Source organism: Vigna umbellata, chromosome 8 (assembly GCF_029865625.1).
Source record: "Vigna umbellata cultivar VRB3 chromosome 8, Vumbellata_1.0, whole genome shotgun sequence".
Lineage (NCBI taxonomy): Eukaryota > Viridiplantae > Streptophyta > Magnoliopsida > Fabales > Fabaceae > Vigna > Vigna umbellata.
Genome location: NC_142172.1, coordinates 43697723 through 43708694, shown reverse-complemented (window position 1 = coordinate 43708694; position 10972 = coordinate 43697723). Strand labels below are relative to the sequence as shown.

The following is a 10972-nucleotide window of genomic DNA, read 5'->3' as shown; positions in this document are numbered from 1 at the left end:
AAAATCAATGTTATTGGTTAGTATTGTTGTTGTTATTACTATTAATATTATTATTAATATAATTTATATTATTAAAGTAAGAGAATTTTAATAAAAATATAAAAACACATGTGATAATCTGTCTTTCTTTATTAACCTTTTCAGAATAAGGAAATTAAAATATTGAAATCTCCCTTAATTCTCCCAAACCACGTTACTCTCTTATTCATCCTGAAAAAACGTTTACAATCGTTTCTGCAATCAGCAGAAACAAGTCCTTTTTTGCTAATGATGAAGAATCAGCATAAACAAACAATGATAATCTTCATTCACCATAGGCATTAACAGTTAATCGGTAGAAGTAAACACACGTAAAGTGATCTTCTGCTTCTATCTGATTAACATGCAGTGCTCACAGATTGGTCTGCTCTTATGTCTTCTGACATTGATATATGATTCTTAGAACCAATGTCTCATCATTATTATGTCATTCATGATGACTCTGCGTTTTGTTCACCCAATGTCACATGCATGTGAAATGAAACATACATGCCAACCCACACTATTTTTCTTCAGTCATTAATACCAGAGTTATGATCTCATCGTGAATAGGATCTACTTCTTATGTTTCAGTGAAAGGTCTTAAACTCTATATTTTTATATTAATTTAGTTTTTAAATTTACAAAAATGTATTTTGTTTACTATAAAGTAGAGTTGACAAACTTTTAGGGAGAAAAGAAACTAATTTCACAATTATTTTATTGAATTTATGGATAAAATTTATCATTGCAAAACGTTAGATGATGTATTCCCTTTTATATCAACTAACATATGAAAGTTTGGTGGATGAGCTTCCGTGAATTGAGTGTGGTCAAAGTGTGACCCTTCGGTGAAAACAGGAATTTATGAACAGGAGTTGCATGTTCCACTATATTAAATAGATGAGAATGTTGGTTCTACCCACGATTTTTATGTCAGTTTATCTTTTCTAGCCCAACAATTTATTTGTTGGTTATGCCCAAACACATTAATACAAATAATAATTAGTTACTTTTAAATGCAACTGAATAATTATCACGAGTGTTCTTCATTACATTTATAAAAAAGATATAAAATGTTATTTTTAAAAGTTAATAATTAGTTACTTTTAAATGCAACTGAATAATTATTAGCATAGTACTTATTATATTTTGATAAATCAAACCATTTGTTTAAAATAAACATAAAATAATGAATCTGAAATATTTTTATATGGTTAAATAAATTCATCGTATTTAAATGTATACTAAATATAATAGGATCCTAACAATGTCACTCCCTTCCCATCATACCAAACTCCCCTTTTTTTCTCTCATATAAGTGTTAATGAAATTAATTTATTCAAAAAAATATATTATCAATAAATTATGTAAATGACTGTTAAAAATTTAAATCAAACAATCAATAACTCAAATGATTTCTCTATTTTGTTTAAATTAAAATCTAATTATTCGATTCATACAAAACGTCACAATAAGATTATGAAATTTAAAAAATATATTTATTACTGTTTTGAATAACTAATTAAATAAAAAAAATGAGATAAATTAAAATTAAATGATATGATATGTTAACTATAAATTTAAGGAATTGAGTGTTATATTGTATTAATTTAAGGTGAATTGTAAATCCAAGAAGTAATTTGTGTTAACATTTAAAAATTGAATACATGTTGTAAGCTTTACATTTAGTAATTTTGGTTCTGCACCTCGAATTACATCAGTATAATTCGTTTTATCAAATTTAAATTTTCATACAAAATAATTTCATAATTTCCGGTCGTGCAGATAAAAATGTTTTTCTATGATTATGTTATGACATCATGAGTTGGGATTAATTGAGTGAAGCCCAATGAAACTGGGCCCATAAATCGATGGGTCTATTGGGCTTGAAAAGGAGGCCCTACCGGTATTAAGTTTGTGCACTTATTATCTTAATTATTCATACGGATGATGTCAACAACAAAAAAAAAACATATATAGAAGTGAAATTGCAACTGACACGAGTTTTAATGATTCAACTATCTTGGTTGGTGCTGCCCAGAAAATCATAATGAATTAGATAGGAATGACGAACAAAGTTATCACACATGTCACTGTCAGTCACTGCTTCTATTTATGTTTCACTGCAAATTCGTATGATAATAGTAGAGCATACACTTTTCTTTTTTATATTATTAACTCTAATCTTAAATATACAAATAAATAAAATATGTATCTTAATCATAAATATAAACAAATCTTAATAAATTTAACCAATTTAATGAAATTATTTCCTAAACTTTTTATTGAGAATTTATTCTTAATGACTAAACTTATACTTGATATCAAGTTCTGATGAAAGGTCATTTACAACAAAAAAAATCATTTGGTAAATGAGATAGTAAAATAATTATGAATATGTTTCTCATATTTGAGACGGAAAGGTGTAAAATAATTATGAATATTTTGGTAGAAAAATAATAAATACAAGAAACAATTTAAAAACAAAATTGTAAAAAAAACAAATAATTTTACGGAAAAAAAAAAATAGGGAGGCGTTATCATATTGGTAGTATATAGAATCCTCTTTCTTTTATTTTCTCTCTCTCTGGCATCAGTATCTGCCATCATTTTCTTTTAAACTCAAACTTGGACATCTACTTAAAATTGATAGCATCAAATACCAAATTATTATATCAATTAATCAAAATTTAGACCAAAGCAGGCCCTCCTTACCTTACATGTTCTAATATATCAGATTTCTTGGACAATTTTTTGATACATTTAAGAGATGATGATGATACACACATTATCAGAGACAGAGTAATTCAGAAAGATGAAAACTCCATTTGGCAATTTTATGGTGATTTTGTACTTTCATATAGTAAAACATTTGATCCAGGATTAACCTGCCGACACCAAAAGATTATTGTGTTTAAATTTATGTGCTCCAAAAGTGATATCATCTCAATTCTAATTTCAAACTACTTTTTCTGCTTCTGTCTTGAATTACAATCTAGTCTTAAGTTACCACTCCAACCTATAGTTGTGTCAATTTTCATATCAGTGAAATTAACTTTCTGCTGAGTAATTCAACCAATTCTTTAAGCTAATTAATTAATCTTGCAGAGGGTTCAAATCCTTTCTTCATGCTGTAGTTTTGTCAATAGAAAAGCTGAGATCAACTTCCAAATTATTTAGATGAAAGTTAACATCAACAACCTACTGATAGAGTTCCTGTAATTGTTAAATGGCACAAAGAAAGTTTGGACAGATTACTTTGTCAACCCTCTGCTTACATAGTGATTTTGTGCGGGATAATGCAAACATTCTCTGAGCTGAGTTATAAACAATCATTTCTAGAATAGTTGGATCAGAATTCTCAGAGGAATAATGATTCCCAGCCATTATGAAGGACTCCAAATGCTGGTGTCAGCACACCAACTTGGCTAATTATGCCATAAACTGAGGCAAGAGGATGAATTTCAGACAAAAAGGCGTGGTCCTAAACAAGTAAAACAAATCATGAAATAGATCTAAAGAGAGTAATAAAAGCATTGGATAATTGGATGGCACCAGAAAGTCTAACAAAATTGTCATTGGTTCAAGAAAAGTCATAGGACACCAACAAGCTTTAAAAATCTACATGGCGTGCAAAATCTCTAGCAGAATACCAAAGATGAAATCTTTTGAAGTGGTTCCCCACTAGAGAGGCCAAAATCAAGGACGAGTTGGCATACAAACAAAACAAACAAGATAAAACCGTAGTAGAGACAAGCCTCTGTCATTGTGCTGTTTTGCTTCTTCAACAACATATTTTTTTCAGTAGTTGTGAAACTGGAACCATAAAATAAAGAGTCCATCAAACTTCTTTAAGCTCTTTTTAGTTAAAAGGATGTTATAAAAATAATCAAACTGTATGTTAGTGTCTACTTGTGTTTGTCCCGAAACTGTTTCATGATGATGATAGATTTTCCTTTAGCGAACGTGTCGGTGTCTCTAACATTGTACGCGTGAGAATCTCACCAGATGATCTCGCACCGAGCTTCATGGCTCCTTGGTCAAACGAATAAACAGAGCAGTGTGTTTGAAATTCTGGTAAAGGAATTTTCAAATCAGGGTCTCGACAAAAGCTTGTCTCAGCTAACTTCTACTCCAACCAAGGTTTGGGGATTATCAACTCAAATCCAAAACCTGCCATGTTTGTTCATTTCCTACTTTTTTCTACACTTCCAATGTCAACCCATATTTCTATGATCATCAGCGTTTAACTGTTACGTAATAATCCTTGGATTTAAGTAACCATTATGTCATATTAACACTGTCAACGATCCGCGAAATTTGGACAAAACAAAAACACAACTGCATGCGATTTGATGAGATCAACAGGTTTAGTAAATGCTGATTTTCTCTGCATCCCTGATGGCAAAAGAATGCATTTCTTTCTACAGCCTGAACAATCTCATCGCATTTTGGCACTATTTCTACTACTATTGTAACAGTGGAGCGCAATGGTTAACAAACATGGGACTTCTTTTTCGGTAAGAATTGAGACTTCTGCAGTACTAAAAGTTTTGATAAAATATATTTGCATGAGTGACATCTACATGAAGTGACTCTCCAACAGTAACAGGGACAAAGACGTTTAACCGTTGAGATCTCCTAAAGGAATGAGTCAGACTCCAATTTTTTATTAATCGTCGACATGGACAAAGATCAGCCACAAATTTATAATTCCATTTAAATTGTATTATTACACAATTAACGATTTAGCGTTAGTCTTTTTCTGCAACACCCCAGTTGTGAAACTTGTTACTTCAGTTTCTCTTAGTGAACCAAAACGAATGGATGCAGAATAAATAGGTATAAGGTAAAAAGTGGGTAGAATCCACGAAGTCAAAAGCAAACAGCAGTTGATAAGCATGTAAATAGCATCTTGGATGAGGACCCCGGTTAGAGCCCCCAATATTCTTTCCAAACCCCGCAACACTCTTTAGTGTGTACTTATACACTGTTCCTCATTAGTGAAAAGACGAGCCACAGGAATGAATGAATGATGTAGTGTACACTGTTTAATTTTGATGTCAAAGTTACCTTTATCAGTAAAATTTCAATAATGGACTGAGCAAGAGAGGCTCTCGAATTCTATAATGAACATCAATCATTTTTTGTTTGTTCGTATTTTTCCTCAAGTACATAGCCAACCACTATACATCAAACTCTCATTTTTCTCAGGATCAAAAAGGGAAATAAAAAATAAACTCAGTTTCTTTTCTTCGCATTAAAAAAATGTTAGTGCCCAATTGATTATTCTGACAAGCCTTCCACCTTCATCCAGTCATCATATATATTCTCCAGAAACAATTAAAAAATCTTGAATAAAAAAATCAACTTCCTGCAACAGGAAAAAGCATTGATCATTGTTACTAATAAGCATAAGTTGGAGATTATTAGTAAGCATGTCTTTATAAGAATTAACACAAATTGCACATGGTTATTAATAAAAAGATTTATGAGCAAAAATATATATGTAGCCATGTGCATTGGTGTTAATCCGTATAAACATCAAGTGGAAGAAATCGCCACAAAGTAGTACCTGATGACTGTGAAGGTCCGTTAACGATCAAAGTATGGTGAGACACTGGAAGGTTGAGTGTTTGTTAGTTGGGTATCAAAATATGCACATTACCGAAGGTGGTGGATGAGTAGCTACCAAGATTATGATGATGTACTGTACTGATCATGTGTTAGGCAAAGCATGACTGTAGCACCAAAACTACAGATTATAAACTGACAAAGATAAAGTAAAGGTAAAATTAGACAAAGAAGCAGGCCAAAAGCAGCACAAAGAAAAGCATGAAAGAGAAGAAAACTAACCTTTTTCGGTATGTGGGAAATGGGTTGTCCCTATCTCCCTCCATGAATGAGTTTTCTTCAAAGTAATTCCAGCATGGTAATGGGGGACCAATTGCTGCTGAACAGTAATATGTGGATGTAAGATTTATAATTCAGGGGAAAAGAATAATTGTATTGACAATAAGAAAAGAACAAAAGGACTTCAAAGCAGAAAAGATTGTGATATATAGGCTTTTCAGACAATTCTGCGAACATATTCTATTCATTTTGGCTCCCGAATTCATGAAACCAATTTGAATATCCAGTAAAGCAAGATACACTTAATGGCCAACATCGTTTTAGTATATTCTTTTAGACTGTATGTTTTCATTGCACTAGCAGGATTCACTCTAGTATGTTCAACCCATATAAATCATTTACAGCTTCAGAATCTAGTACTTTTGGTCTAACCAACAAGAAAATTAAAAAAAACTTAGGGACCCCTTCGGCCAAAGGGGCAAGGTCAGGTTTGCTTAGGGTCCTGCACGTGTTTTTTAATTTTTTCTACTTGTAAGTGCTTAAAAGATGAAAGAAAAAATAAATAAAAAAAAAACCACTCAGGTGTAGATATTACTAGTGTACCTGAATGTGGAAGGACACGTCTCACATCCCAAATTCCTTAGAAAAAACTCAGTTCAGTATATCCACCGGAATATGGCAGAAGTTCCTCCACCTCAATTCTGGAACGAGAACAACTCATAGTTTTCTTCAATCTACCATGAGCTGACTCAACCTCAGCCCAAAATATGCCATAGACAGGTCTGTGATCTGAAAACTTTGATTCACCACGGACATACGATAACTGATGTAGACCTTCTCCATACCACAAAATACGGTCACACCTATAAAAGAAAAATATTTATATAAGCATAAGTAGCATAAGCTAATAAAATACAACGTAAAATACGCTTTGCTTCATAATTCATTTTTTCCTTCATATCATAAGCTTTGTTTCATATGAATGATACTATAAAGGATTCTTTCTTCTAAATTCCTATGATGTGGTGTGATAAATGATGGTCTTACCAAGCAGGGGTTCTCCTTTTTTCTTTGGGGTGCATATCATCTCCAGCATATCTATCTGAATTAGTTGAATACTTGTACGTTGGAGGAAAATATATCTTCCCCTCATTCCACCCCAGAAACACACGACCTCTTTTCTGCTCTATTCTTAACTGCCAGTAATGCAATAATTGAGATTCATTACGAATATTCATACAATAATTTTACATTTTATCATGTTTAACAGACATACTTGATCATTCTCTAATAATGCTCTCCAGTTTTGCATCTCAACAAGTGCCTTAGCAGAACGGTAGGAGAGGGCAATCCGGTAGTTCAAATCTCCAAGCCATATAATTCGACTAAATTGAGAAAATGCAAAATATCAGTTAAGTGAAAAGAAAAGCATTCATAGGGAAACAGAAGTGTGCATACTACTGAGACACGAGGAGAAGGTGATATATTAGCAAAGGAGGCCTTAAATAACTGGCATTATTTAAAAATAAATAAATTTTAGATGAATGTGAGTAGATTCTTACTCATGATCGAGGATTGTCTGTGGAGACTTATCATTGTCCACACCTTGAACACGAGGAAACCTTGTCTTTTTAAGAATCTCCATAACATCAGAATTTCTTCTTAGTTCATCACCCTCTTTCTGTCCTGAGGTTAAATGGCTACAGATAAAGCAAAAGCTTGTTTCATGCAAAGACATACTAATTGAGATGGATCCCTGCAAATACAAGCCAACATAACTCTTTTATTTAAGCATATAACATGAAACCATCATGTTTGTCATGAATTAATCTAAGGAAAAACAAAAATTGAGAATATGACTTGACTTAAAATTCACCTTGTTTCCCAGATAACCCATCAATCCTCTGCCAACACAAGACACTTTCATATTTTGAACATGATCTTTCAGTTCACTTCTCACCCATATTGTAAGATATATTCCCACCATTTGCTTACTAGCAACAAGGCAGTACCTTGAATGACCTGGCATGGCATATCCCTCTTCATTAAAGGAAGGTCCACCTCCACCACGGGACATTGGGGAAAATAAGACTGTACTTGGTGAATCCCCAAGGCCATTGTCATCGTCTGATGAACCCCATCTTGAGTAGTCACTTGGTCTTGAGTAGTCACTTGCCCTGGAATAGTCACTAGGCCTGTAGCCCCATCTAAAACTGGGATCAAAGTCACTTGGCCTGTGACCAAAAATTACACGATCACAGACGCTGTATCTTCTATCCAGCCGCGGTTGTCCAACTGAAGGATCATTGTCCATTCCCCAACCACTAGAAGTTGTCTGGAATGATCGCCTATGGAAGAAAGATGAATTCTTCTGCCTAGCTGACCCTTCAAAATCTGCATTCAGCTCCACAACTGGCTGAGGTATGGGAGATGGTGTATAGCACCCACTACTTCCACTGGTGCCAGGAAGATTGTTTAAAGTCTTTCTGATGAGAGCCAACCATTTTTTAGCAGGGCCATTGTCTTCTGCCCCTAAGATATTACCAGCATTCAAGGGAACTATCTCTTGAAATCTGCAAGGGACAAGTAGAAATAGTCATTGGTAAGAGTTAATGCTACCTTTGATTGAAGACTACGTTGACAAGTACCAAATCCTACCCAAGAACATAAATGTCTGCGGGTGATGAAGAGTGAAGCCAATCATCTAAATTCAAAGTACTTGGCGGAGATCTTCCAGCTACATTCCACGTAGCTACAAAAATGCTGCTTACAGAGAAAAGAGACACCAATGAGAATTTGAACATGGCCTCTTTTTTTTTTCCAAAAGAAGGTAAAATAAGAGAAACGGTATACCTATAATTCTGCACATCTATAATTCGAGGGTGGTCAAGATTCATTCTTGCTCGCCTCACCTGATCTGTGCTTCTGCTAAACTTCTCTGTTCATTACAATTAGTAGTTGTAAAGATTTGGTGTAAGAAGTCAGCATTTAAATAACACGAAGGGCATGGTTCAAGAAATTAAATGAAGGCAACTCTATACCTGTTTTGCTCTTTTTTATTGTGCATGGCTCTCTCTCAGAGAAGCTATTCCTACTTCTGCATTCCACGTCACCTCCTGCAGAAGGAAATTGGGGTTGATGCATCAAATTCACGAAAAGAAACTACAGTGACTGACTTTATATCAAGAGGGAGGAAAAAACAGAATTGTATTTGATGAACATATATTTCAGCTTATGGTTTCATTTTGTTTGAATGCGAAGAAACTGTTGAAAGAAAACAAATTAATGAGAATATAAAAACTCAGGCAAAGACAATCTATGCCTGAGAGAAAGCTAATTGAGTATTTAACAAAGCTCAATCTTTTGCACTTAGACAACGACAAAGTCAGACAGAACGCGACGACTGATCCCAGGCTTCAATTTTTCTTTCGAAATGGTGTTATTCATCTCTAATTCCTTCGGTTTCTCCGGTACCAACTAGAACATGAGAATTTTTTCAAGACCTCACACTGTACAGTTCTAGCATCACAAACCTCTCGTGTAATTTATTCCTAGGCTTCTCCCTTAGAAACTGATCCTAGTAGATAGTGAGTTTTGAAGAAAACCAACACCTACCTCCATAAGCAGCACCGTCGGCTTGGGAATCCTCAGTCTTGCATTTGATATTAAAGAACTTTCTGACCATTTTCTTTGACCATGAGAGCTTCATCACGCAACAGAAAGACAAAACAGTCAACAACTTGCAATATGAAAACACCAAAACACTCAGAACGTTGAATTTCATTCCCCTGAAAAAAAAACTAAAAGAATATCTTTGTTTTAGAGGATATTAGCAAAACCTTGCTTTTCTTGGAATTCTCATCTCTCATTTTCGCAAACTTCTACTTCATGCAGCTCTCGAGGCTCTCTGATATTTCTGTGCGGCTTAGAAGTATATCTATAGATCCAAAACTTCTTTGAATTTCAAATAGCAAAGTATCATTGCTCTGGAAGCCCCTTCTCCAATCTCCACACTATGTATCTATGTTTTGGAGCTGAGGAACAAGACCAGGGTCGTTTGTTGTTCTCAATTCCAGAGAAAAGAGCTTAATTGATCAACCCGAGAAATTTAAAGAAAAGAGGGCAAAATGCAATTGTTTTCCTTGGTTTCCTCTTCTGGTGCGCTATGTACGTGCTCTTGCAACACTACTACTAGAAAGTATAAGAACATGGAAACAAACTCCCATAAATATGAAAGCAAGCGCCACCAACTCAAGAGAGAGACAACACTTTAATGCGTGGAAGTGAAAAGAGATTCTGAAGTATTAGAACAAGACAATGCAGCAAGCATTTAGAGGGAGGAAGGGAGGAAGGGAGAAAGAGAGAGAAAGAGAGACAGAGAGAGGCTCCTCGTTCTCTGCAACCACAGGAAACAAAGTATCGAATTTGAACAGAATAAAGCGTAGTAAAAGAGAGCATAGAAGAGCTTTATTAGTATTTAAATAACAATATTTTAGTGACAACCTTAGCTCAAGACAAGGGGGCAACGGGTAGGTAGTTTTTTGCTTTAAGGCTTCTGCATAAAACGACCCGGTCAGCTGATCAAAGCTGCCCTTGGTCAGCAAAGTGAAGAGGGGATGTGAACTGTGAACTGTTATGTGAGATCTACCACTATTCTCCTATTCCCATTCCTAAACCTGCATTTCTTCTTCTAGTTTTTTGGTCTTCCAATTAAAGCAAAAGCAGTTAAAGAAGGAGAAGGGAAAAAGAAAAAGATAAAGGCCTTGTTTATATTATGTTATTGTGTTGTATTCAATTATTGGTCAAAGAATGTTTGGAAGAGAAGTAATAGTAAACCGATGCAGTGTGTCATTCCTCTATAATAATAACAATAATGAAAACATTTGTCTTGTTTTTTTGGGCACGCGAGTGAACGAATGAACGGATACCCTTTCAAAAATTTAATTTTGTCTTTCTTTGATATGCCATGTTATGTTATGAGCAGATATTTTGTATGGTTCAATGTGACGTTTGATTCCATAGATTGGTCTAGGTATGGTGCCACTGAATATAGGGCGTGTTGCGTTGCATAGCAAATAACTTTGAGGCCCTTTTGGCT

At 34.2% G+C, this 10972-nt stretch overlaps 1 protein-coding gene across 6 annotated transcripts; it reads right to left on the bottom strand.

Annotated features, from left to right (window-relative positions):
• Positions 1–5140: 5140 nt before the first annotated feature.
• Positions 5141–10592, bottom strand: LOC124836423 (type IV inositol polyphosphate 5-phosphatase 7-like). Of its 6 annotated transcripts, none has more exons than XM_088096669.1 (14): positions 9714–10592; positions 9490–9577; positions 8916–8990; positions 8728–8812; positions 8533–8637; positions 7751–8447; positions 7437–7630; positions 7151–7259; positions 6922–7070; positions 6478–6737; positions 5878–5971; positions 5714–5790; positions 5597–5641; positions 5141–5395 (listed from the first exon to the last, which is right to left on the bottom strand). In XM_088096669.1, exons 1-10 carry the CDS (start codon positions 9741–9743, stop codon positions 6515–6517), a joined length of 1755 nt encoding a protein of 584 aa, XP_087952795.1. In that variant the 5' UTR covers positions 9744–10592; the 3' UTR covers positions 5141–5395; positions 5597–5641; positions 5714–5790; positions 5878–5971; positions 6478–6514. The 6 variants fall into 6 exon arrangements, with proteins under 6 accessions (XP_087952795.1, XP_087952796.1, XP_087952792.1 ...); XM_088096670.1 differs by having other exon boundaries at positions 5714–5762; XM_088096666.1 differs by having other exon boundaries at positions 5597–5790; positions 5878–5974.
• Between the last annotated feature and the right edge of the window lie 380 nt (positions 10593–10972).